General features: G+C 50.7%; 2 protein-coding genes across 4 annotated transcripts in view; one reads left to right on the top strand and one right to left on the bottom strand.

The window, feature by feature from the left end:
* JPH3 (junctophilin 3) overlaps window positions 1-2,764 on the top strand; it is a 47,803-nt gene extending 45,039 nt beyond the window's left edge. The window contains 1 exon segment of the mRNA XM_064386277.1: window positions 1,181-2,764. Coding sequence (XP_064242347.1) covers window positions 1,181-1,261 — 81 coding nt within the window. The 3' untranslated portion in view covers window positions 1,262-2,764.
* Window positions 1,973-26,288, bottom strand: KLHDC4 (kelch domain containing 4). Of its 3 annotated transcripts, none has more exons than XM_064386282.1 (12): window positions 25,846-26,288; window positions 24,804-24,895; window positions 23,938-24,016; window positions 23,006-23,104; window positions 20,780-20,916; window positions 15,466-15,558; window positions 14,941-15,100; window positions 10,644-10,725; window positions 8,696-8,904; window positions 7,203-7,611; window positions 6,658-6,780; window positions 1,973-2,508 (listed from the first exon to the last, which is right to left on the bottom strand). In XM_064386282.1, exons 1-12 carry the CDS (start codon window positions 25,942-25,944, stop codon window positions 2,405-2,407), a joined length of 1,686 nt encoding a protein of 561 aa, XP_064242352.1. In that variant the 5' UTR covers window positions 25,945-26,288; the 3' UTR covers window positions 1,973-2,404. The 3 variants fall into 3 exon arrangements, with proteins under 3 accessions (XP_064242352.1, XP_064242351.1, XP_064242353.1); XM_064386281.1 differs by lacking the exon at window positions 1,973-2,508 and adding an exon at window positions 5,867-6,407 and having other exon boundaries at window positions 25,846-26,273; XM_064386283.1 differs by lacking the exons at window positions 1,973-2,508; window positions 23,938-24,016; window positions 24,804-24,895; window positions 25,846-26,288 and adding exons at window positions 5,867-6,407; window positions 22,332-22,454.
* Between the last annotated feature and the right edge of the window lie 730 nt (window positions 26,289-27,018).

The raw sequence follows: 27,018 nt of genomic DNA, 5'->3' as shown, positions 1-27,018 counted from the left end.
CGGGCAGCCGGGAGCTGCTTTTCCCCGTTCCTTTTCCAGCAGCTCCGCAGAGCCACCCAGAGAAAGCTCCCAAGGGGTGCCCAGCCTTGTCCTCACTCCATCCCAGCGACGTGGGGAGCGCCAGGAGGGGGCAGGAGCCTGGGGAAAGGCGTTTGGAGCATGCCAGGGCTGGGATGCAGCAGGAATAGCTGAGGATCCCAGCGGCTCCAAGAAAAAGCAACCACCCACCTGCTGCCAGCAGCACCCGCCCTGTGCGAGCCACGCTCACACCGTGGCACCAGGGATGAGGTGCCAGGCTGGATGAGCTGCCAGGCTGGATGAGGTGCCAGGGATGTTTTCCTGACCAGTGTCCTGCAGGGTTGGCTGCGGTGCCCTGATGTTCCTGGGATGTTGGTGGGGTCCCACGGGATTGTCCAGCATGTGCTCCAGGGGGAGCAATGGATCCTCCCCAAGGGATTGAACCTTTCCTGGGATGTCCAGCCCAGCTGGGGTCGGGGTGTGCACATTGTGTTCCTGCAATGCTTTTCAAGTGAAATCACTGAATCCTGGCATGGTTTGGTGGGGAAGGGACCTTAAAGCCCATCCCATGCCACCCCTGCCATGGCAGGAACATCTTCCACCATTCCAGGGTGCTCCAAGCCCTGTCCAGCCTGGCCTTGGCACTGCCAGGTGGTTCCCAGGAGCTTCATTTGGTCCATACAAACTCAGGAAAGGTTATTAGAGCATTCCCAAAATGTTGCCTGAACATGGACGCCCCTGTGCTGGCCTGATGTCCAGGATACCTGGAAAACAACTGTGTTTATTGGGAAATGTCCTGGACACTTCAAGCCATCCCCAAACCACTCTAAGATCCCATATAACCTGCTTTTTTGGTTTTTTTTTTTTCCTTTTCATTCACCACCCAATAAACAACCAATTTTAGTTCTGTTTTTAAGGCCAGAATTCCTATGGGAGTGGCATGGGATGATCCATGATCCATCAGGGGGTACAGCCAAGTGTTTGTTTGGCAGCTTCAAAAATCCTCCAAGGGTTCCTGGGCACTTGGGGAGGTGTCAGCTGGGATCTGTTCATCCCCACAGCTGCCTGGACTCCCCAGAGCAAATTGTCCTGGTTTCCCCCCAGATTCTCCTGCAGAATTCCAAGGATCCATCTAACTCCTGTCCTTCTCTTTCTCTTGCAGGGTTCAGCTCCCATCCTGGTAGTCATGGTGATCTTACTAAATATTGGAGTCGCCATTTTGTTTATTAACTTTTTCATCTAATTCAAGACTGTCTTGTTTGCAAAAATAACAGTTACATGTATGAATGGGGGAAAAAAAAACAAAAACAAAACAAAAAAAATCAGAACCAAACAACAACAACAAAACAAAAAAAAAAACAAACAAAGGGAAAAATCATAACTCGAACTGTCCTCTGACAATTTCAAAGTCTTTTCACAGAAGAACAACAAATGATCGAGTCTCACTCACAGTTTGCCTTTTTTCCTGGGTAATGTTTTTTGGATTTTAGCCAAAATTCTTTGCTTGTATAACACTATGCTGTGTGGCATGGCAAAATGCTATCAACACTCTGCCCCCCCAACACTGGGAAGGATGAGAAGGAATCCCAACAAAAGAAAAAACCTCGTTTCCCTTCCCTTCACCCCCCCAACAAAAGGAAATATTTGTCTTTGTAACAACAGCAATGAACCCCAAAATGGAGATGAGACGAGGGGACCATGGGGAGAGTTTGGGTGGAGTGGGGACGGGTTCTGGGATGCTCCAGGCTGAGTTTCCCAGGGAAATGCACAACAGCTTTAATGATAAATGGGAGAGAAAAGCAAAATCAGGCTTTTCACCTTTTGGAAATGGAGGAATGCTGCTGTGAGAAGGAGGAGAGAAGGAGCACAGGGAAGGGATGAACCCTGTCTGGATGGGAAAATGGCAGAACGTTCTGATCCTTGTTTTTAAAACAAAAATTGGCTTTTTGCAGAATTCCTCGGGGCAGGGGGGGAATAGGGAACACGAGGTGTGAGCAGCAGCCCCAGCACCCTCCTGCCTTCACTCCTCCTCCCCAGGCTGCTCCTCACCCATGGCAAGGCAGGAAAACCACCCAGAGCTACTTTTAATTCACAGCCAATTTCTCCTGGCTAAAAAATTCCCCCAGAAAACCCCTTGGAGGCACCTCCAGCAGCACGGATGGAGTGGCTGATGGTGCTGTGCTGGTGAGGAGCATCCAGCCCATCCCAAAAAATGTGCACAGGGAGCAGGGTGGGGAGGGACAGGGGACAGAGGGCTCAATTCCAATCCACTGAGGATGACAATAAAACAAAACCAAGCAAAAATCCAACTGTTTCTCAAAGGCACTTGGGGAGGAGCACCTGGAGCATGTCCCAGAGAGGAGGGAGAGGGTGGTGGGTTTGTCTCTTACATCTTGCTGTGGACTGTTTCAGACATCATGCTTGGGCTCTGAGCATGTAGTATTTTGCACTTTGTAATGCAGGATGTATATTCCAGCTTCCAACATGTCCCTGTATTAAAAAAAAAAAAAAAAAAAAGAAAAAAAAGAAAAAAAAAGAAGAAAAAAAAAGAAAAAAAAAAAGAAAATCAAACCAAACATCATTGGCAATGGCAGCCTCTAAGGATGTATTTTCTTTCTTTTTTTTTTTTTCTATGTCACTTAATTTGTTCGTTTCTACCATCTTTGTACTATGCCTGCCTTGATTTTTGTCCCCTCCCTGTCCCCACGGATAACCTGCATACTCATTAAAGATGCGTATCCCTGTTCTGAGCTGTCCTGGTGCCGATCACAGCGCGCTCCCAGCCCCAGCCCTGGGCAGCAGCGTTCCCAGAGCTCCCAGCCCTGCCCTCGGTGCTCCCCCACCAGCAGCTCCCACGGCTCCTTTGGGATTTGGGGACCAAATCCCACCCTCATCCCCCCCTGCAGCTGCAGCAGGAGAAGGGTGCAGGAGGGTGGCAGCTCCCGAGGGGGGTGAGACCCTCCCAGGAGATTTTGGGGGTGGGGAAGGAGGGAAAAGCCCTCCCCGACATTCACGTCCAGAGTTGTTGGATCCAGCCCGGACTCGTGGACTCAGCTTTGCTTTGCTTCTGTTTTAGCTGTTTCTCTGCTACCTTTTCAGCAGATTTCTTATTACACTGCACTGGATTGCTATATTTTTAACCAGAAATAAACTAAGGATTAGAGCATGTGCCAGTTAAATTCAGTTCTTTTCCTTACATGGTCTGATTCCCTCCTGTCGCAGTTTTGCTTCCTCTTCTCCTTCCTTTTCCTTTCCAGGCACAGGGCGATGGGTGGACAGGGGAAAGGATAATTTTGAAATTCCATTTTCCACAGTAACTGTCCATCATCTTCCCACCTCTTCCTTTTTTTGTGTTGTTTTGGATTTTCCTTTTGGGTCCTTAGTCATAATTTTTTTTTCCCCTCTTCAAGGCTTGCTGCACATTTGAAATGAAACAAACCAATGAAATGAACCAAAAAACCCCATTTATTGGGATTGCAGCCTTGGGAATTCACCCCTGGGATTTGGAATTCTGCTTCTACTCTTGGAAAGACTCTCAAGGACTTTTTTTTTTTGGTGCATTTGAGTGCAGGGCACAAAGGTCCTGTCAGGAGCAGGTTAAACAGAGCCCTGCAGACACAGATATTTGGATATCTGTAAAACAGCACCAAAATGCCTCTTGCTATCCATCAAATAAAAGCACTGGTGGTTTCCTGACTGGATTTTCCCCGCTGCTGCCTGCCCAGTTATTCCTGCTCTTGCCCCTGGAGCAGCACAGGATTTTTCAGCTCTCTGTTCCACTCTGTCAAGCTAAGGTTTACTCAGTAGGAAAGAAGCCACAGACTAATATTAATTGGCTCCCAACCCACACGGTCCAAAATAATGATTCCTTTCTTAATCCCGGGGAGCTGAGCAATTTGTCTCAGTCCTGGGCTTTTCACATTTGCCCAAGGCCAGAAATATTCCTGAGAAGTAGCCCAGAGAGAGAGGTAATTCAGTGTATTTCCCTGTCTTATGAGCCTGGCTCCTGCAGATCTACCTAAGGCCCATAAAAATGCCCATCAAGGTGGGCCATAAATCCAGGGAAATTATCCAGCCCTGCTGCTTTATGTCCAGGCTGGCAGCTGCACTTGGTCAGTTGAAGGTTTGGATCATTTTTTAAGGCTGCACTGGAATTTTTTTGTTCTGCCAGCATGAGAGGGGGCTGGTACAGCAGAGCCATTGGGAAGGGGGAATTTGGGAAGGGAGATTTGGATCCCACCTGTGTGAGAGGGGCTGCTCCAGCACTGCATCCTTGGGAAAAGCAAGAAGGAAGGAAGACAAAGCCCCTGTGCCACGTCAGCTGCTCCCAGCCCATCTGGTGTCTGGGTGGTTGTACCCAAGGCCCAGATTCCAGCACTCCCCAGAGCCTCAGCTCCAGAGATCCGAGCTGTGGCAGCATCCCTGCCAGGAAAACAGCCAGACTGCATCGGAAGGGGAGGAGCGACAGGAGAAACAGGGTGGGACCCACGGCAAGGGCTTAATTGAGACCTAAGGACTAATCACACAGGCAGCTTTGGATGGAAAGCAGGGATTTTTGGAAGCTGTCACAGAGACAGGGTGGCTCCAGAGGGCTGTGCTGAGGCAGGATGGAGCAGGGATGGGATGGGATCTCCTGAGCAGGGGGTGAGGGGTTTGCAGAGAACAGAATCCTGACAGTGACAGCTTTTCCTGCTTTAGGGAACAGCTCAGCTCCTTGCACAGCTCCTGACTGACTGCAGCAGCTGTGGGATCATCAGATCATGGAATGGGTTGGGTTGGAAGGGACCTTAAAGCTCATCCTGTCCCACCCCTGCCATGGACACCTTCCACTGTCCCAGGCTGCTCCAAGCCCCATCCAACCTGGCCTGGGGCACTTCCAGGGATCCAGGGGCAGCCACAGCTGCTCTGGGCACCTGTGCCAGGGCCTGTCCACCCTCACAGGGAGTGGTAAATCCCCCAAACTTTGCACAAAAAGATGTGAACTTACCCAAGTGAAAGAACAGGGTGAGTGACTGAGCAAGTGAGGGATTCCTTCCTGGATTACCAAGAAATGCTTTTTCACCTTTCCCAGATCATCAATAAATGCTTTGTTTTCACTTTTCCCAGATCATCAATAAATGCTTTGTTTTCTCCTCTCCCAGGTTATCAGTAAATGGTTTGTTTTCACCTCTCACCTCTGTTATTTCGTGGGGAAGGTCCCTCCCTGCCAGCCATGTTTTTATCTCACCAATTAAAGCTCCCTGTCAGCTCTATTTAATCTTCCTTCCAATTAGCCCGGCAGATCCCAGCCCTGCTCTCTGGAGAGCTGCATCCCCGGGGATGGCCCTGCCACAGCAATACCCAGGGCACCTGGAATTCCCTGCACAAGGACAGCCAGTCCTGGTGGCACCTCCAGGCACCACTTGGCTCCTGCAGCACACACTTGGATGCCATCTGTTGTCCCCAAGGACACAGCACTGCTCTGCTGGGAAGGAAGGGATGCCTGGAGGAGAGGGGCTGGAAAACAAAGCCTTGGAACAGCTCACTCCTTCCTGGCCTCAGTGAGGTCTGCAGGAGGACATTTCACTGGTCATCAAGAGGTCACCTGCAGGACAACTGGGCCAACAGGGGGAAGAACTGAACTGGGACTTTCCACAAAGGCAAAACTACAGTGAACATGGAAGAGGTTTCTGTGAGTGCATCTCACAGGTAAGGCAGGAAAGGATTCCCAGGGTTTTCCAGGCATCTCAGAGCTGCTGGTGCACTTTACACTGCCTGCAGATGTCACAGCAGGAACTGCAATCCCTCTTCCACACAAGAAGGAAAACAAGAACAAAAGCTGGGATGGGATTTACTGAGCAAAACAAGGTGATATAACCAAGTGAGTTTATTGTAGGAAAACCTGGAGACACATCCTGGCCCCAGTCAGGAATCTGGGACCAGTGAACCATTGTCATGTGCACAGTTGTCCAGACAGACCCCAAACAACTTTGCAACAACGAAGTCAGTGTTGTACAGCCCAGAACAAGCAGAACAAGTGCTTGGACAGCAATCCTGTTCCTCAGGAGCCTCCCACAGCATTCCCAGGAGTACCAGCAGATCCAGAGCATCCATCCAGGACGGTCAGCCCAGAGCTGGGAAAGGCTGGAGCCAGCAGGGACACGGGGCTGAGCTCAGCAGGGCTGGCCACTGCTCCCAGCACCTTCCTTCACTCCTGGAGCAGCCTCAGGACATCTGCACGGGATCTTCATAGAAAGTCTTGGCCATGGCATGAGCCACCTTGAGCACCTTCTTGTCCTTGGCCTCGGGGCCCATGTGGCTGCGGGCCAGCCCCAGCCAGTACTGCTCTGTCCTGGCCAGGTACTGGGCCTGGGCCTCCCCAGGCTGCACTGCTGGGTGCTGCTGCTCCCCTGGGCAAAGACAGGGACACAGAGGTCACACACAGCTCACCAGGGCCACCTAAGGCTCAATGTAACAGCCTGAAAATCTACCAGCAAGCAGGAAAATTCCTCTTTCATTCCAAGAGCAATGTGTTAGGAAAGGTGCTTCTGCTGGAAACTCACCTGGATGCCAGGGAGACCTTCCAGGCTCACAGCAGAACCAGGCACTGCACTAACCCCACTTCAGATTAGTATGGAGACAGTATTTATTAGTAATTACCTTCCTCATCTTCACTCTCCTCTTCAGAGCTCTCCTCTTCTTCTTCCTCCCCTCCCTCGGCACCTTCCACATCATCATCCTCCTCTCCATCTGACTCTGACTCCTCCAGCCATTCCTGGGTTTCTTTGATGAGAAAGGAAAGAGAAGAGAGGCACAAAGAGAGAATTAAGGTACAAAGAGGTAACCCCAGGTAATGCCCACATCCTCTGCAGGACCCAAGCCCTTCACTGCCCTGAGACACTGGGGACACGCAGGAGCATCCCAGTTCCCTGGAGAAGGGGACAAGGCTGGCACAGCAGCACTCCCAGGATGGCTCATGCCACCACAACTCACTTTACAGCTCTTGGATTTCCAAGTCACAGGGCAGAGCTGACTCTGCAGTGACCCCAAAGCTCTGGGCCACACAGGTAAGACAATTTTTCTTACCCAGAGAGAACCTCCACTCAAAGGCTCTCCACCACCCCTGAGGAAGCCCCACAGTTGTGTTTTTCCCCCAGTGCTGCTGCCCTGAAGGCACAGGCAGAGCTCCCAGCAGCAGAGCTTACTTGGATCCATCTCCAGCAGCACCTTCCACTGGTCCATCCTGTGCAGGTCGATGCTGTGCAGGTCACTGAGGGTCACCTGGCGGTCACCCACCTCGAACATGCCCCCGTACACGTAGAGGACCCCGTGCTTCACTGCCACCATGGCACTGGAGCGTGGGCACGGCTCCACGGGCTGGCCCAGGGCTCCACCTTCCTCCTCCTCCTCCTCCTCTGAGCCAGACCTGTCCTTGTCTTCTGCAGCTCCAGGGATCAGCTGCTTGATGGTCATGACGGTGCCATCCTCTGCCACCACCTCCTTGACGATCTCCAGGGGGCCCTGGGGAGGTGGCAGCTGCAGCTCCTCCCCTCCAGCAGCCTCTGCCTCAGCCTGTCTGCCACGCCTGCGCTTCCTCCTCTCTGATTTTGGGCCCTGAGAACAGGAATTGAGGATTTTGTGGGCATTGCATGCACCTAACATATTCATACAGACAGCATGGAGGGAAGGGACAGTTCCTATTTTTCATCACAATTTAAAGTCTCGCGCGAGCAGTGCAGTTCCTCCTACAGCATGAGCTTCTCCCAGCTTACAACAAGGAACAGTGAAGATCCTGGAGAATCCAGGGTGTGGAATTGCTCCCTCTGTTAAGAGAGGAGCAGCTCTCCTGCTCCCAGGTGCCACAAACACACAGAGGCCACAGTTCAGTGACAAGGGAAAGTAACCCACGATTTCCTGAAATCACAACAATTGCTGGGTGCTAAATTACAGCCCATTACCAGGCAGCACTCCAGGTCTTGGAAGAACTCTCTGAAAGGGCTGGGAAACAATCAGTTTGGGAAGGCTGAAGCAACCAGCTGAGTGGCTGTTTGCCTGTTATTATGGGATTGACTTCTCCATTTGGAGAACAAAGCCAGGAAGGGGCAGGAGGAAGGAGAAGCTGAACCAGGTCTGCACCTCCCTTGGCCTGTGAGAGTGGTTCAAACACAATCAAAGAGCTGAGCTGAGCTCTGAAGCTCTTGGTTAATATTTCAAGGTTAATATTTCATCTCTTCTGGTAGCTCATCAGCACTGGGGAGAAAAGGGAGGGGCTTGATCCCAAAATCTTTTCACAGCAGCTTTGAGTGAACTCTCCTCATGTCAGACTCATCTGGCCTGGATAGGATTTTCAGCAAAACACCAGAAATATGTTTTCAAGCTGCTTTGCTTCATTTTGCATTCCACAATAATGGGGCAGCCTGATTGCTGGAGGAGAGGGATTGCTCAGGTGCACCCTGAGCTACCAGAAATACAGGATTCCTTCAAAGAGAGGAAAATCCTTGCCCCATCCCTGGAAATGTCCAAGACCAGCTTGGAGCAACCTGGGCTCCTGAAAGGTGTCCCTGACCATGGCAGGGGTGGAATGAGAGAATCTTCAGGGTCCCCTCCCACCCAAACAATCTGTGAAATCTCAAAGAGGCCAAACCAGCCATAAAGGATGTGCCAGGTGATGAAATGAATGAAATATTCAACCCCAGACCTTGAGCTGTGCAGGGAACCAGCGGTTCTTCCCGATGTCATAGAAATAAATGTCATTGAAGAAGTCCCCCTCAAGGCTCTCCTCCTCCTCCTCGTCGTGCACCCCCCCAAAAAGGAGGCAGCGGTTGTTGGGGGCAGCGGCCACGGCAAAGCCAGACCTGGGGCTGGGCTTCACTCCAGAGGGGCTGAGCCTGCTCCAGCTCCACCTGTCTGCATGGAGAGAACAAATGTGAGCAGCAGCAGAGCACAACCCTGCCTGCTTTGTGTATTCCAAGGCTCTCAGAATTCCAGCAAAGAATTCTGATGCCTTGGGAAGGCTGAGCTGGAACAGAGGCTGGGCAGAGCTGAAGAATTCAGCAGGGATTTATTAAAAGGATCTCCTCAATGGATCCACCTTGGGCAGCACAAGAGCCCAGCCAGGGCTGCACCCAAGATGAACCAAAATGGTCCCAAAATGAACCCAAGATGAACCAAAATGGTCCCAAAATGAACCCAAGATGAACCCAAATGGTCACAAAATTGACAACCGGTCACAAGATCTCTCCCTGGGCTCAGCTCTGCTCCATGTGCACATTGCAGTTCAGTGTCCAACCCCAGCTGCAGCCCCTGCAGTCCCATCCTGCTTGTTTTTCTCTCTCCAGCCCACGGGGTTTGTGCTCCTGGGCTGAGATTTGGATCATTTGTCCTTGGTGCCCAGCTGGAGCAGGAATTGTTTTGTGTCCCTGCTCTGTGCACAGAGCTCACCATCCCCTGATGTGAATCCAGACCCACACACTAAAGCAGCACAGAATGTGAAAAATATAAAATATAAAACCTGAGGCATCAATTCCATGCCCTGCTTTGGATATTCTCATGGCATCTTCAGGGTATTTCCAGAGCTTTCTGGAGCAAGGAGACTCTAGAAACTGGAGTGTGGAGTTCAGACCAGGCCTGATTAGATGCAGCCTCCAAGCACCAAAAAATGTCCCTCAGTTATCCCATGGAGCCCTCCCACTTTCCATCAGCTCTCTCCACCTCTTTTGCCACCCTCCACTGCTGCCTTACCCCCAAAAATAAACACAGGTCATCCCAAAAAGCCCCAAGCAGGCTTTAAAAGAGGGCTCAGCAGCAGGACAAGACTTGTGCTCTATCCCTCTGCTTTCCTCCAATCCCTTCTGCTCTGACTTCAGAGCAAATCCCCGAAATGCAGGCTGGGAGAAGCACTGCCAGGCCCTGTGCTTCCAAAGGAACTGCAGTCCCAGCAAGATAAAACTATGAACAGGAATAATGCAAACAGGGCCTGCAGTCCAGACAGTGCTGGTGAGCAACCCTCCTCCCCAAATCCCATCCCAGACAGTCAGGTTTGGAGAAATCAATCACAATTTTAACATTTTAGAAATTCAGTTCCAAGAAAATTGTCCCACTGCCTGAGTCAAGGAGAAAATCTCCTAAGGGAAGTGATGGAATTCCTATTCCAATCCAAGATAACCACAGAGCCACCATGGATCAATCTGTCCCAGAAGGATTGTACCCCATGGAATGGGCCCAGCCTGGAGCAGGGGAAGAGGTGAGTGGTTCTCCCTGTCCTGATCTCAATCCATGAGTCTCCCACTGGATTTTCTCTCCCTTCTCCAGCTGGGGAGGGAGGGATGGAGCAGCTTTAGCAGGTCCCTGGCATCCACCCAGGAATACCCCACCACAGGAGAATTCTGCAATCCCAAAGGTTTTCTGTTGTGAACAGGAAAGCACTGATCAAAATGTCCCAGAAACAGGAATTTGGAAATGTTGTTTTAATTCCCTCCCACATACAAACTGATAAAAAAAATTCACCAAAATCTCTTTTCCTCCATTTCTTCCTGAGCCAACACTGAGGCACAGAGGTTATCAGTGAGAGGGGATTTTGGTTCCAGGTTTTTTGGTGTGTTATTCCAAGGAAGGGAGAGGATTTGCATTCCCAGGGCAGTGCTCACCTTCCTCCTTGCCTGCCCCTTCAGCCTTCAGCAGGAACATATCCGTGTGCAGGGTGCCTTTGTCCACATCTTTCTTGATCCTCTGCAGGGAAGAGAAACACAGGGATGCTCAGGAATCAGCTTCAGTGGCCAAAGCACAGAGGGATCCAACTGGAAATGCAAACACTGGCATGGGTAAGGAGCACCAGGCACTCAAAGCAGGGATACTCCCTGGGATGTGCCAGAATTCCTGCCTGTGGCAGCAGGAAGGGCTCTCCAGGCTGCAGCACGGATTGCTGGGGGTTTGTGGCTGTATGGAGACTATGGGATGCAGGAATTTTGGCACCCAGAGCAGAAGAAATTGTCACAGGGGAGTAAAACCAAGTGGTTTGCAAGCAGAGGAAGGGTGAGCAGCACTGGGAAACAGAAGAGCCAAGGTTCTGCCTTTTGCTCTGCCCCAGACAGGACCAGGTGCTCTCAGGGCTGATTTAACTCCAGTAAAAGGAGCAATTCCCACTCCCCAGAGTGGGACATGACAACTTTCCAGGCCTTGCAAAAGACCCTCTGGGATTCTGCCCTGGGTGTTGAGCAGCTCTGACCTGCAGTGACCTCATGTGGCCCATCCCTGTGACCAGCCCAGGCTGTGGGTCCCTGTCACCCCCCTGGGCCAGCACAGGAGGGGCAGAGGTGACAGCTCTGTCCCCCTGCAGCTGGCAGCTGTGCCATGTGTCCCACACAGCCCTGAGCAACAGGTTCATCCCCCTAAACACAAGCAGAAACTCCACTCCCATCCCTCCAAAAGGCAGCAGCAAGCACAAGGTGAAAGCTCAGCAGAAGCCATGAAATGCCTGATTTTCAGTGTGATTTCCCTGCTGCTCTCCCTGCAAGCCCTGGATTCCAGTGCTCATGGCAACAGCAGCATCCCAAGGCAGCTCTGTGCCACACCACACGGGAGCTGTGTTAATAATGACATTACCCAGCCATCCTTCCTGTCATTCCTTCCTCCTGGCATGAGGAACTCTGCTCCCAGGATGCCAGCAGGGATGAGGAACTCTGCTCCCAGGATGCCAGCAGTGCATCCCAGCAGTGCATCCCTGCAGTGCAGCCCAGGGTCCAGCCCTCAGGAAGATGAGCTCTATGGACACCACAGGATACAGGAATTTTAGCACCCAGATAAGAGAAATTAATTGTCACAGGGGATTAAAACCAACTGGGTCCAGGCCTCTCCTGCTGCACACCTGTACCTGGCAGGTTTTGTGGTTGCTGCAGGGCCTGGTATCCAGTTCCTGGGAATGATGTTCAGTTTTTAGGGAGAAGAGAGGGCAGAGTGCTCCAGGCACTGCACAACCCCACCCAGGGGAAGTGTGAGGAGCACAGCACTGCCTGAGAGGCAGGAGAGCAAACACAGAGAGCAGCTGGCTGCACAGCCACCCAAGCTGTGGGGAAAATCCACATTCCTTTCTCCTGAAAAGCTCCCTGTAGTAAACACACTGTGTGTGCAACATGACAAAGCTCCCTGGGCTCAGAAAACCCCCATGAGGTGGAGTGGGAGTCAGTTTTTGTTGTCACAGGCACTTCCAGCTGCTGGAGAGATCCATCCCCTCCCAGGCAGGACAAGTCAGCCCTGAGCAAATCATTCCATCACTCACAAGAGGCTCCTGCTCCCCCCTAGTCCTTGGTGCTTTCCAGTTCCAGGGGTTTGTTTTCCAGGAAAAACTGGCTGGGATACCCACAGTGGACAGCCTGTGCTCTGCACATGCAGGGAGTGGGGAGGTACAAGAGCCTTACAGGAGGCATGAGCTCAAAATTCCAACTCTGCTGCCAGCCTGCAAAGGAACTGAGGCACAGAGAGCCTGAGAGGTGGAATCAGGATTCTCCACGTGCTAAAATTGCCTGGTAGGAGATCAACAGTGTTCAAAAACATCCAAATAGCAAAAGTGTCCAGCAGGCAGAGCTACAGAGGGAACCAGTCCCAGCAGACCTTACAATCCAGGCACTTCCACATCTCCCAGCAGAATCCACTTCAGCTTTGTGATGACTGCCACCAATAAAAAACCAAAACAACAACAAGATCCCACACCCAGCCATGTCTGGCATGCCAAAGCCCTGCCCACGTGTAACTCCAGCCCTCCCCTGGCCTGTAGGCTGCACCTGCAAGGTGGAGCAGCAGCAGCTCCAGCCCCTCTGTTGCCTAGCAATGGAGCTCCAGACAGCCCAAAATGCAGCTCGCTGCAGCAAGCCCCATCCCCAGCACAGGAAAGGGCTGAGGACATCTTTAGGATCAGCAGGAGAGCAGCTCTGAGCTCCTCTGGGCATTGTGAGGTCTGTTCTAGGCAGAGCTGGCAGCACCCACAACATCCCCTTCTGCAGGAGATGACAAAAAATTGTCTTTATCATCTCCAGGCTGCTGATGAAACAGGATCAGAGACACCACTGTGCTGAGAATCCTGCTCTTTAAAATATCAGGCACCAGCAACTCAAGGCAGTCACACCCAGGGTTGGAAAGCTCCCATTTCACCATTTCCAGCCTGTTTTACTCAGGAAAATCCACAGCAAAGGTGTGTGGGGACCAAGGTGCTGGCCCTGGCTCTGCAGGTCCTGCACTGACAGCCAAATTATGTCCCTGTTCAAAAAGAACAGTTATTATGATTTCCCACCCCTCTTCCCTTCAAAATTTCCCATCCCATGTGTGACTTAGTCCTGCCTCTCCTTGGAATACTCTGCATTTGATGAATGGTGCTTTCCTTGCATATTTGCCTGGTTTCAGATGTGAAAATGTCTTCAAACCTCCCAAAATGTCTTCATAGCAGCCCTGACTGGAGTATCTGACCCTGTAACTGGAGACAAGGAGTAAGTCCTCTCCTGTAGCTGCCCAACTCCAATTAAGTATTGTTTTCTCCATGTCTACCTTCTCCCAAGAGTATCCCAGGCAAACACATTTTCTTCACTTCAAAGCAAACCCAGACACTCAGCTCCACAATCAGCTCTAAGTGAAGACACAATGAGAATTAAATAGCCACACATTAACAGAAGTGGGTCTCTCCTAGAGGGGCCATATCCTGCTGAATTTAATTTTCAGGAGCATGCTGAAGGCTGCAGAGAAAATTCTGTTCAGAGCTTTGGTCAGTTTGTGCTGCAAAAGCAGAGCCTGGCAGGAATGGCCCATCAGAGAGAAGCACACAGAGCTCTCCACATGACAAAGGCAGGAGATTTTTAACGTCTGTGAATAATGTCTTGTTTTAATGGAATGTCTGTTTTGCTTCAATGGAGTGCCTGTTTTAATGGAAAAGCTGTTTTCCAAGCTGCAGAGAACTTCCCCCAGCTCCCATCCTTGCCCAGTGCCCTGCCAAAGGCTGAGGGCAGCTTTGCATTCCCATCCCTTCCCCTCCATCTTCACCAGCTCACACCAACCCAGAGCAGCAGTGGGACAGACCCAACTGCAAACATGTGTGACTTTTCTATTCCCACGGGGCACCTGGAGCCCAGCTGCACACCTAGCAGAGCATGCAGGCTCCTGCTCCCTCCCCACCCTCAGGAGTGAGGACAGCACAGGGAAGGGAAGAGGACAAAGCCCCTCAGTGGAGAAGGCTCTGTGTTGTTACTGCTGCTGAATCCAAGGCACATCTGATGAGGCAGAGCCCGAAGCTCAGGACCTGAGGAGGCACAAATGCTTCTAAATATACAGAGAGACCAACTCCCTTCTCTCCCCTCTCCCTGCTTCCCTCCTTTGTTGATGCATTCCCCTCAGAAGAACAAGGCTTCTCCTCCCCTGCTGCCTTCCACGGGAGCAGCAGGATCCAGGGCCTCTGCCTGCATTCCCAACATGAAAAGCTTCTGCTCAATGAAACACTTCCTTCCTGCAGCCCAGCATGGACACAGGGGTACCTGCTCACTGAGGAATGTGCTCTCTGGTATAAAATCCCAGGATTAACAGAGCAAGGAGCAGAGCTGGGGGAGCCTGGTGCTTGTCAAAAGTCTGTTTTGGCTTATTGAGTTTGCTCTCTCACCTCTGCCACTGATGGCACAAAATAAAAGTCTCCTGGCAACTGCTGCTTTTAACCTGCAAGTGCTGAAGCACAAAGGAATACCTGAGAATGCTTTAAGTTGCCAAAAAAATGTCATTTCTCCCAGTTGCTTATTCCTCCCTCAGTGACATCAATTCCTTCTGTTGGATAAGAACAGCAGGGAAAATAGAGAAATCATCTGAACCAAGATCAGCCCCTCAATCAGCAGAACTGCATGAAAAAAAGGCAGAATGAGAAGATGCCTGTTTTGGTTCCCAGCCTGTGGACACCTGACAGCACAGAGTGTCCCCTACCTGCTTGGAGTAGCCCCCATAGATGATGATGTTGCCCTCAGGGGTGGGAGTCATTTGACAGCCAGACCTTGGAGCAGGCCCCATCCCTGCAGGAGCCAGCTTGCTCCAGGTGAAGGAGTCCAGGTTGAAGGTGTACACATCATTGTAGTAGATGAAATCTCTGCAGAGAGCACATGGGCACAGCACACTTTGTGATGGGGACACTCAGGACAGGACAAAACAGCATTTCAGAGCTCTGCTCACAGCCCCCACTTCTACAAGACAAGGATCTGACAAGATGGAGAGAACCAAAGTGCTGGACTGAGCTTTGGCTGCAAGGATGGGCAGCTGCTTCAGTGCTACAATGATTTCTCCCACACCTGAAGACTTTAAATCAAGATCCCTTGTCTTTCTAACACAAAAATCCAGTTCAGTCCCAGTCCTGCTGAGGACAGCTCTCCCATTCACACCCAGATTTCTGTTACTGGTGAAATTTTGTTGCCTTTTTAAGGAGGATTCAAACTCCCAGGCACGCCAGCAACCCACCTTGCACTCTCGTGGAAACCCCCAAAGATGATCAGCTGCCTTTTGCACACAACCATCCGATGTCCACTGCGTCCAGAGGGCCCTCCTGGTGCCCTGAAACACAAAGAAATTCCATTTATCAAAATTCCCTGCCCTGGTAGTGCCTCAGGCCATTTTTACTGCAGCCACTGGCAGCTGAGCTGGCTGAGCTCAGCCTCTCCTGGAAATGGGAATGTGGAGGACTCAATCCATGGCTGCTCTTCCCCAGGACAGGATGGGTGCTCTTCCAGGAGCTCTTGGGACTGCAACACAGGCAGTTCTATTCCTAGAGATAAACCACCCTAAGAGCACCCAGAGTCTTTCCAGTGATGACTCAGGAGCTGATTCTTCAGGAGAGTTTAATGAACAGCACTTCACAATTGCAGGGAAGACACTCCAAACTGAGATGTTTTCTCCAAGCACCAAGAGACAAAGCCTGGCTCTGACATCCCCCTCCCTCAGAGTCTCAGGAAATCAACACCACCTTCACTCATCCACCTGCAGTTTGGGTATGACTCCAAACCAGTGAAAACACTTCATGAATTACCCAGATTTCCTCAAGAACAAAGGCACTGCAGCAAAACAAGTCATCATTATCAGCATTATCCCACTGAAGGAGGCAGGGATAGATGGGATCTTGGGAAGGAATTCTCCTTGGCACAGGGTGCCCAGAGCAGCTGTGGCTGTCCCTGGATCCCTGAAGTGTCCAAGCCAGGCTGGACAGGGCTGGGAGCAGCCTGGGATGGTGGAAGGTGTCCCTGCTCATGGAGGAGGAGGAATGGGATGGGATTTAAGGTCTCTTCCAACCCAAACCATTCCATGACTCTGTGACTCACTCCATGATCCTACACACTCAAAAGCAGCCACACATTCCTGTTCTGCTCTTCCAAGCCTTCCTGACCTTTCAGTTAAATGTGCAGCTTCCATTTCCAGGAACAAGCAACACCTCCTCTATCTGTCCCATCCACAAGGCTCCTGAGGAGCTGGGCAGATGGACACCATTCCAACATGGATCCACCCTCCTTCCTCCTCCTTCACCTCCACCATCACACAAGAGACAACAAAAACAACCCCAACAACTTCCCAACACAGCCAACTCCAGGCCACAGAGGGTTTGCTGTGTGTTCTCTGCCCCCAGGGATGATCCATCCTGTTTTCCCTCACTGAGGAGTCTCCCAAAGCTCCCAGCTGGCACCACTGAGCCCAGCAAGACTCCTCCAACAGGCAGCCCTGAGGTGTGGAAGTGACTGCACAATCAGGGCCTAAACAAATAGAGATGAAAACAGCAGCAAAACCTAAAGCCACAACCCCCCAGCCACACTTGGAGTGGCAGCAGGGAGCTGGGAATGTGGTGATGGATTTCTGTGGAGAGAGAAAATGAGGGCCCTTATTCACCATGGAAAATGACAACCTCACCCCAGTGATAATGAGAAACTCCACCAGAACAGCAGCGTTTGGGGAAGACTGAATTAATATTGATTGCTTTGACTCTTTATTCTAGCAGAGAGGAGGTTTTTCCAAGCATTTACTGGATCTTTAAGTATCACCCTGCAGAACAGCACCTCTGGTATTAATTTCATCAAGACCTGAAATCATTATTTTCTCTTGCTGTAACAAAGCTCCCGTGTCATTACTCCAAAAGATGGCACTTTTTAAATCATCTTTTTATTTTTTTTAAGGGGAGGATGAATTAAACCCAACCTGAGCACTAAAATCCTGTTCTCAGAGATTATCTTGTGCCTTGTTTCTCAAACAGGTTTCCTCTGAGCTCAAAATCAATAGAAGTTTATTCATTGATGTGTTTTAATAAAGCTCCCACCAATGTAGATGTAACTCCAAGGCACAAATGGCACAGTCAGGCAGGACTGGCAGTGATGCAGAACCTCATTCCCACTCCAGGAGGATCCTCCTGCAACTTGTTTCCCAAGCACAAACTCTTCCCTTTTACCTGTTTCAGTGCTCCTGGTCCCAAAGAAACATTTTGGAAATGGCTTCCCAGACTTTGTGATTAATGCTCTGTTTCATGGGGTTGACACCAGAAGGCAGACATGTAGGAGGGAGCTGTAAATTCTCCAGACTTTTTTTAAAAATAGACTAAAAACTCTGGCTAAGGACTGGCTCTACACATGTACAGCATGAGGCTGATCTGAGCTGCTCCAAAAGGAATTCTCTTTTCCCTGTGGAGTTACCCTGGGACTAGTAGTAACAAACCAAAGCTGAATTCAGCCCCCAGATTCATAAATTACTTTTTCCAGTGGCTACAGGCTGCAGGAGTTGCCTCTTCATCCACAGGATGCTCAGGTGAAGCTTGGGAATGCTCAGTAACAATAAAAGTGGGGATGAAGAGAACATTCCATCACAGGGGCACTTGAGGACAGAGCACTTTTATCCTGCAGAGGAAGCTGAACTCAGGATTTGTGTTGTTTTACACCAGTGACACACACACAGATCCTGTCCCTTTGTGTGTGGACACTCAGGTGGAAGTAGAGAAGGGAAAACACAACTGGCACAGGGCCCAAAATCCCCAATTCCAACCCCTTGCAAAGTCAATCCACAGTTGTACACCTGGATCCTGATCTACCAAAGAACAAACTCATTTGTGGCCTATCTGCTTGATTTACACCAAAACACCCTTTTCTTCAAGCACCTCCCACCTGCTGTGGCAGGAACTCATTTTTCTGTGAGCAAGGAGAGGCATCCATCAGACCCAACCCTGTGCTGGGCCTGCTCCAGTTCAACAGCCACTGGTGAAACTGGGAAATTTACACCAAATCCTACAGGAAGCATCAGCAGCACTCCAGAATCTCAGTGAAGGGAGCTGCAGAGGATAAGAATGTGACAATTCCCAAGCACAAGCCCCAAGGATGCTCCTTGTCTCTCCCTGAGGGAGGGCACTGGGACTCAGAGAGCTGACTGGGAATGTTCTCTCTAGGAAGGAATGAGGCAATTAGGTTAAAATATTGCTGCTCCAAGGCAGGGTAACAAACAGTTCATGGACTGAGGAAACCTCGAGCATCACACACGAGATAAGGTGGCTGCACTAAGTCAAAGTCAGCTGCTGGCACGGCTTCTAACGGGCTGGGATTTGCTGTGTTTGGATCATCTTTGTGCATGCAAAATGCAAGGAAACACAGCTAAATCCTGCTAAATTTAGCAACTTTTAACTCTGTCAGGCAGCCTGGCACCACTGTGCTCTGTGCTGGGAGAAAATGGAGCTGCTGTTTTCAGAGTTAGTCAAGGTTTCCTCTTCCCAAGTGTTTCAGAATCAAGCCCCTCACGGCACCAGGATGGGTTATGGCAGGGATTATAGGCCAGGAAGGACAACCTCAGTGTCTGGAATCTGAACTGGGGGGCTGGAATAACCAGATTTTCTAGAATTTCATGTTTATATTACAGCAGGATCATCTTGGACAAACCAACACATCAAACCCACCTGGAACAGGGCACTCGTGATCCTTCCCAAAGGAACAGAAACAGAAACTTTGTCTCTCTTGTCCAGACCTTTCCTCATGAATAATTAATTTTATTACTTTATTATTTGCACTAAAATGACATTTTCTAAACCCCACAGTACTCTGTACCCCATGTGTGTCACCTGGCATTTATTCAGGTAACACTGGCAGCACACTGGACACATGGAATTATTCCTTGGTCTGTGTGAAGGCTCCTGGCACCAGGGATGGCTCCTCCATGACCCCAACAAATGGGAAATGCTGAAGAAGTGAAGTGCAGCAGGTGTCATGATCAGAGTTTGAAAAGAAGCAGGATAAAATCCCCTGTAGAACTCACCAACCACCTCTGCCCTTTCCTGTTCCCCTTTCCAAGCAGCCTCCTGACCAAGATGCTCTATGGAAAAGCAGAGAGGCAGCAGAACCTGCATTTTTGTGCTCAGCCAGGCCAGCATTAAAACAAAGCCATTCCCTGCCTCTGCCTCATTAATGCAGCTCCAGGAGCAGCCCAAGGATGGGGAGGGGATGTGCTTTGTCTGATTCCAACACTGGGACCAGGGCATGGGTGTTCCCAAAATTCCAGCAGGCCTGAAGGACAGAGGGCCACCCAAACAAGGCAGGAAGCTCAAATGGAGTAGACTCCAAATTCCCACTTGTCAGGCACTATCAATGCTCCCACCTTGCAGGGAGAGGGAAAAAGGTGAGACAGGCACAGTGAGGCACTGTGTGACCTCAGGATGCAGTCCCTGGCTCCATCCCTGCACAGCTCATCCCAAACAGCCTCAGCTACTGTGCAAGGAGAGGAGGCACAGCAAACAGACCCCACACCCTCTAATGCTGAGCCCAGGGAAAAATTCCTGGGAAAACACCTACTTTGAACACATAAAGGTGAAAACAGGGGTTGAAATGGGATCAACCTGGACAGATTTGGTGTTCCCACCTGAAGGAAGAACATGGAGCTCCTAAGTGATCACAAGCTGCTGCTTTTCTGCTGCACTTCGAGGGTGATCTGGAGCTCCAGCCCACCCCAAGCTGTGTCCTGGTACAAGACAATCCCAAAGTCCAAGAGGAAGCCAATGCCAAACTCAGACCCAAAGCCAATCTCCTGCCTCTCAGTCACTGGATATCACTTTATATATATATATATAACTCCTTTCTCACGCAAATACAAACAGGAACAGCCAAAGCAAGGAGTCAAGGGTTAAAGAAACATCAACAGAGGACTCTGGGCCAGATCCACTGAAAATATTTACACTTTCACTCCTCTCAAAAACTTTTGGCACCTATTTCCTTTGACAGGCTTGAATTACTGGCTTGTTTATCCTGAGGAATCTCAAGGCAGCAAATGCCAGGAGTGAAGCTGGGTGGATACAAACTGGCTTCTCCAGTGGTGTTAAAATTGGGAGATCCTTTCACCAGCCTCATACAGACCCCACTGGAGGAGCCCAGGAGAACAGAGCACCAGTTTTGGACATCTGAGCCTGCCAGAGTTGGGAACAGAGAGATGCTCATGATACTCTTCCCTTCAGTTAAGTACCCCAAGGCAAACCCACACCCCAAAAATCATGTATGAAATAAACCAGCTTTGGTCTCAACAGACTTGGAACACATCTCTCATTCCCACTTCTTTCTGGGGGTGTCTTCTCCACTCTTTTGAGCATGGGCATCTCTGTATTTAATGGAGAGCAGGGAAATCACAGCACTGAACCAGGAATCAAACTTGGATCACAGTGGCACAGCTCCTCATGAGGCCAACACCAAGGAGTTACTGACCACCAGGATCTCAAGGATCAGAAATCCAAATTTCTTGGCAAAGAATGGTCCAGCCACGAGGGCCCAGCACTTACTTGATCTGCTCCCAGGTCTTGGTGGCCAAATGCAGCACCCAGAGATCTTTGTAGTGGTAGAACTGCTCCCCGTTGGGAGAGGCAAACTCGCCCCCGAAGATCCAGAGCTGCCCCCCAGCCGTGGGCACCACAGCTGCCTGCAGGACAAGGGACAGCTGGGTCAGAGAGGGCTCCAAACCAGGCACAGAACCTCCCCCCGTGTCAAACACACAGCTCCAAACCCCAGGGAACAGCAGCAGCAGCTCTCTGGGGCTGAAGGAAGGAGAATTTGGGTTAAAAGTGTTTAGCACATCTTCTCTAGAGCAAGGCAAAGCTGGCCTAGGAGCTGGGCTCTTCCCACCTCCCGGGGGAAGTTCAGAGTTTCCTAGGAAACATCTTGGGATGAATGTAACAAAAATTGTTCAACTCTCTCTGTTCAAAACCGAACAAAAGAAAGAAAACAACAAAAAAAACCCCAAATACAGAAGGAAACGTGCAGCATTTGGACAAGAGGAGAGACTGTTACTGCTTTGATTGTGTCATAGCTGAGAGGGTTTTGTTTTGTTTTTTTTTTTGCACAGAGCAGCACCAAACACCTCTGGCATGCAAGGTGCCAGTTAAAAGCAGGGAGAAGAGCAAGACTCCACTTCACTAAAGTTATCTGTGTTAGGACCAAAGAAGAAGGAAGGAATCCCAAGGAGGAAATGCTGTGGCTGTAAAAATTTCAATTTGTGTTTTCTCCAGGGAACCCATCACAACTCAACACTGGGATAATGATCTCCTTCCTCAAAAGGCTTCATCCCCTGCCTGTCTCTCCCAGCAAAAAAAAAGACTTTTAGCCCCACACAGGACCATGCCCTGCCATAAACCAGCCCAAACATGAAATGATTAATTAAGAAAATCCAGGGTGTGCTTTCAGGCAGGATTTGTGGGAACATGAAGTTACCTAAACAAAGGGGATGTGTGCCTGAATTCCATGGGCATCCAGTGCTTAAAAGCTTAAAGGGAAGGTTTATGCAACAGCCTGCTCATACTTGTGGGTGACCTTTCCAAGAGCTGGCTTGAATTCATGACAAACCCAAACCTTTTTCCTTGAACAACTGCCAAAACCTGCCCATAGCTCCTCTCACCTCAACTCCAACAGTGTCAGAGACCAGGGATGACAAATAAAACTAAAAACATGCACCTGGCACCCACAGACACTCTTCTGTTTAGCTCTGAGCTATGCATTAAATACAAAGCCACAAGGAAGACAAACCAGTCAGCTCATGAGGCTGAATCCTGTGAAACCATAATTAATTATCAGACAGAGACACTGCTGAAAGCAGGACTCCTCAGTTTATTGTTGTAATCCAGCTGCAGCTCCTGAGCTGCTCCTTTGGACTGAGCTGCTCGACAGCCACCTGCTGGCTGCTGGAATGTGGCCTCTGAAACCAAGCTCTACTTTAAACAGCACAAAGCAGCCCAAAAATCAAGGCAGAACCTTTCAGGTCAAGGATACACAGCTCAGAGCAACACTGGCACTCGGTAACATAACAAAGGAGATGAACCTAACTGGGGGGTTGGATCTTACCAGGGAGCTTTGGGATGGGTGGGAAAAGGACATTCACATCCTCTATGGCAGCTTTGGGAAGGCACCAGTCACCCACTGGCTGCAGCAGGTAAGAAAATCTATCAGCTGGTGAGGGCCAAAGACCTGCAAAAAATACAAGTCTTTGGTCCAGGTTCTGCTGTGCAGGTGTTCACATAAAGTAAACAAACCCAAATTCCTCATCCTCACAAGCAGCCAGTGACCTGGATTTGCAGAGAGGTGGAGAAGAGCCCAAGTGCTCCCTGCTGGCAGCAGTGCAGTGTCTGGGATGTTCATGGATGAGGGCTGTGGCCACGAAGGGAACAATGGATTTTGGTCAAATTCCAGTTTGGAAATTCAGGGCCCCTGGGATTATGGATTTGAGCTGGTCCTTGTACAATACAGCCAAGAATTAATTTCTGAAGAAGAATCTCCCCCCTGGCTCTGCTTGAGTTCTGCCAAATCAACAGACACAACCCCAAATCTTCATTCCACACTGAACACTGCCAGAGGACACCCAGTGACCAGAGCACCTTGGACAGAAAAGCTGAAGTGACACCACTGGCAGCCCATCATGAGGAAAACAGAGAGGCAAGAAACCCTCAGGAGGTGAAAAAATTCAAACCCTCCTCCCAAAACCACGTTCAGAACAATCCCAGCTGCTGCTCTGGCATTACCTGGTGAGCACAACGCCTCGGGGGTGGGTTGGGGATGTCCAGCTTGGCCCAGCTGTTCTTCCTGATGTGGTAAATGTACAGCTCATTGTACAGGTAGGTCTGTGAGACAGGGAGAGGAAACAGCAGCTCAGCCCAGCTCAGCCCAGCTCGGCTCTGCGCGGGGGGATTTGGGGTGAAGATTGCAAACACAACCTCCTCAGAGGGCAGGGAAGGAGGACAACAGCTCCTGCTCTACACTGGGAGGCAGCAGCTCTTCCACTGGGCTGGAATGTTCCTCCCAAACCCTTGGTGACAGCTTGAGATAGGAGGACTTAAAAAGCTGGAGCTTAATGCAGTTCAGGTTAAAGCTGCTCAGCTCCAGAGCAAAGAACAGCTCCAGGTGGTAAAAAAGCAGAATTAGCTCAGCTCATCACTCTGGGTAACTGTGAGGTGGCCAAATATCACTGCCAGGCTGGAGTTTTCCAGAGCAGTTTGTCTCCAGGAGCAAAATAACCACTTGCAACCTGCAGAAATTCAGCAAAAAGAGTGTTCCTGAGTGCAATAATTTGCTGCTGCTCCCATCTCCAAGGCAGCCAGCAGCAAAGGTGCAGAAATACCTTGTTTTGAGAAGGGCAAGAGATTCTTCACTAGTTATCCCAAATGAGGGGCAGATATGGCTACAATTAAGTCTGGAGAAATTATGAAGCCCTGAAATATTGATGCTGAGACAATCACTCTGACTCCTTAATGGGTTCCAGCGTGTCTCCTTCCTGCCAACTGCTCAGCCATGAGACAGAGCCATGGCAGAATTAAAAGGCTATTTTGCTCTCATTCAGGGACAAATGCATATTTTATGACTCTGCCTTGAATTTCCCTTCAAATGAGACCCGTGCAAATTACAGGAAAAGGAGGGAGGGGGGAGATAAAGAAGAAGAAAATGAAGTATACATTACTTTTTGGCCATTGAAATATTCACCTCCAAAAAGGATCAGCTCGTCTCTCTCGGGGTGAGCACAGAGGGAGCAGCTCAGCCTGAAAGAAGAGAAGATGGAAAAAATAAAAAAAGATGTGAAGGTCCTTAAAACCCTGAATCTTGGAGCCTTTAACTCAGGCAGCAGCACCTCTGCCCTCCAGCCCCAAAGGTCTCTCCATCATCTGCCAAATGACTCTGCTGTGATGTTCACCCCAGGGCTAAAAACTTCTCCAAAGAAATTAATTTCTTCCAAAACTTCCAGCAAGATGAATGGGGCACTGTCTGAGAGGCTCTCCTATTTCAGGAGCACACGTTACTCTGTGATTTAACTCCCCCTTTGACGTGAGCTCCTGAATTTTAATGCTGGGGTGGCAGGAACAAAAATTACTTTTATGAGGGCACAGAACTCTGGGCTGTCTCCTGTCCATTTATCTGTGTCATTATTCTGCACTTGCTGCTGGTCACTGCTCTCCTGAACACCCCAAGTCTGTGAACCCCACTTAACAAAGTGGTTTTCACCTCATGACACGTCCTTTTGCCTCTGAATTCCCTTCAGCCCTCTAGTCCAAACCCAAAACTTCCTCTCCACTTTCATTTTCCCTCAAAGCCCTGAAATCTGATTCTGCTTTGCCTCTTTTGTGCTGATGTGATGGTTAAAAAATTGATTTTGACACCCAAAACCAGGCTTTTGGTCTCTTTTTAACCATGAAGTCAGTATTCCAGATGTTCCATAACTCCAGATATTATCTACACCTTCCACTCTTGGGAAATAACATAAAGAAATTACATTAAAAGCACTCCCAGCTGCTCTGCAAGTGGCAGCCAAAGCCTCACACAAGCTCTCACCTGGGTGAGGGGGGTGGGCAGGAGGACTCAATTACTTGGGTCTTTTTAGCATCCAGACTCTGGAATTCTGCTATCAGGGCTTCAAGATCCTCCTGGAAAGAAAAAGCCAGACATGAGCAGCTTGACATGCACAGAGGCACACATGAAACCAGCACTCACTCCCACAGTTTCCCTTTTTAAAAAAGAAAAATAACTGCCCAAATGTAACTGGAAACTCTTTTATATCCAGAAAAACCTCGTGCATCTTTATTCCTTTTCAACTTCACTCGATTAAAAGCAAAATGTGCCCCCCAAAAACTGACAGGCCAAGGGCAGCAGTAGGACTGCAGCAATGGGGGTTCTGAGCCAGGGTCTCTCCCACCACCCCACTTCAGGTCACTTTGCTGGAGCTGTGCTCCAAGCAGACATCTCCAAAGCCTGGGAATTTACAGCATGGAATCAGCTCTCCCTGCAGCCAGGAGGCTGCACAGGGGCACCTTCCAAGCCCTGGAGCTTTGAGTAAGACCATGAACAGCACTTTTTACCAGGGAAAAGTCACTGCTTTGAGCCTTAAACACAGGCAGCTCCTCTAGGAGAGCAAAAAACAAAGGTTCTCATCTGCTTTTAGGACCAGAAGAAAAGGATGAAGGGGATGGAAAGCAAGAAGAAAACTGTGTTTTCCTCTCCTTTTACACCTGCTGTCACACACAAGGGATCGGAGGGGATTTACCAAGATTCTGCTGGGAATCAGAGAATGAGGGACCTTAAATCCCACCCATGGGCAGGGACACCTTCCACAGTCCCAGCCCTGTCCAGCCTGGCCTGGAACACCCTCAGGGATCCAGGGGCATCCCTGAAGTCCAACTTCAAGGAGCTTTGGACAAAGCTCTCAGGCACACTGGGATTATCTCCGCAGGGCCGGGATGATCCACGTGGGTCCCTTCCAACCCATTACATCCTTCGCTTTCCCTGGGCAGCCCAGGCTCCCTGTGGATTCGCTCCATTGCTCCCAGCGCTGTCCTCAGCCTCCCCCTGCCCCGGAGCCCTCCCTGGCGCCCGTCACCTCGTCCTTCTTGGCTCGGCGGGACACCTTCTTCTCCATCTTCGCCAGCGTCTTCTCGGCGCCTTTCCCCTTCTTGTCGCGCTTCCCCTTCTTCCCCATGGCGGCGGGGCCGGGACACGCCGGGATTCCAGCGGGATCACAGCGGGACGGGGCCGGGACACGCCGGGATCACAACGGCATCACAACGGGCCGGGCCGCGATATCCCGGGATCACAGAGCGACGGGCCAGGATCGCACCGGGATACCCCGGGACTGCAGCGGGATCACGCCGGGATAGCCCGGGATCGCACCGGGATCACGCCGGGCCGGGATACCCCGGAAGGCCCCGGGATGGGGCCGCTCCCGGCGCCGCGCGGCAGCGCCCCCTGCCGGCCCGGAGGACTGATGGCGCTCAGGGAGCGCTGCGGGAGCTCCGCGGGGCTGCGGCCGCTGCGAGCCGGCGTCAGGAGCCCCGCAGGACGAGGGAGAGGGGTTCATGCAGCCCCGCACACCCGCTGGCACAGCCCTGGAACGGCTTGGACACGGCGGGGTGGATGCCCGCCCTGAGGAGAGCGTGGAGCCCACAAAATGGCCCCCTCCCCTCACACAAAATGGCCCCCCCTCAGGGGAGGGGAGGCGAGGACGTGCCTCGAGGGGAGGTTCAGGCTGTGTTCAGTGGTGCTCACGGACAGGACAATGGCCATAAACTAAACCACAAGTTCCACCTCGCCGTGAAGGTGGCAGAGCGCTGGCACAGCTGCCCAGGGAGGTTATGGGGTTTCCATCTTCGGAGCCATTCCAAGCCCACCTGGACACATTCCTGCTCCAGGTGGCCCTGCCTTGGGGTGGATGATCTCCAGAGGTCCCTTCCAACCCTAAATGTTCCATAATTCTGTGATTAGGAGGAATTTCTTCACAGAAAGGGTGGCTGAACATTAGCAGGGCTGCTCAGGGAGGTTTGGGGTCTGCATCCCTGGGGGCGTCCAAGGAATTCCTGGACGTGGCACTCAGTGCTCTGGGCTGGGGACAAAGTGGGGATCAGTCACAGGTTGGATTCGGTGATCCTGGAGCTCTTTTCCAACCTCAGCAATCCCAGGATTCTGTAATTTCATCACCTGAGACATGAGCCAGGCCTGGGGGAGGCCCCGTGCAGAAATAAAATAAAATTAAACTGCGAGCAGAATTCCCCAGGGA

Source organism: Passer domesticus, chromosome 12, assembly GCF_036417665.1.
Source record: "Passer domesticus isolate bPasDom1 chromosome 12, bPasDom1.hap1, whole genome shotgun sequence".
NCBI classification, from domain to species: domain Eukaryota; kingdom Metazoa; phylum Chordata; class Aves; order Passeriformes; family Passeridae; genus Passer; species Passer domesticus.
The sequence above is the reverse complement of the archived record's forward strand: the minus strand, read 5'-3'. Positions and strand labels throughout refer to the sequence as shown.

Coding starts and splice junctions, on each gene's coding strand:
- KLHDC4 (XM_064386281.1), bottom strand. CDS start 25,944: ATGGGGAAGAAGGGGAAGCGCGACAAGAAGGGGAAAGGCGCCGAGAAG. Junction 7,612..8,695: donor GGTTCCCTGCACAGCTCAAG/GTCTGGGGTTGA, acceptor TCCTGTTCTCAG/GGCCCAAAATCAGAGAGGAG. Junction 6,781..7,202: donor GCTGCTGGAGATGGATCCAA/GTAAGCTCTGCT, acceptor TTCTCATCAAAG/AAACCCAGGAATGGCTGGAG.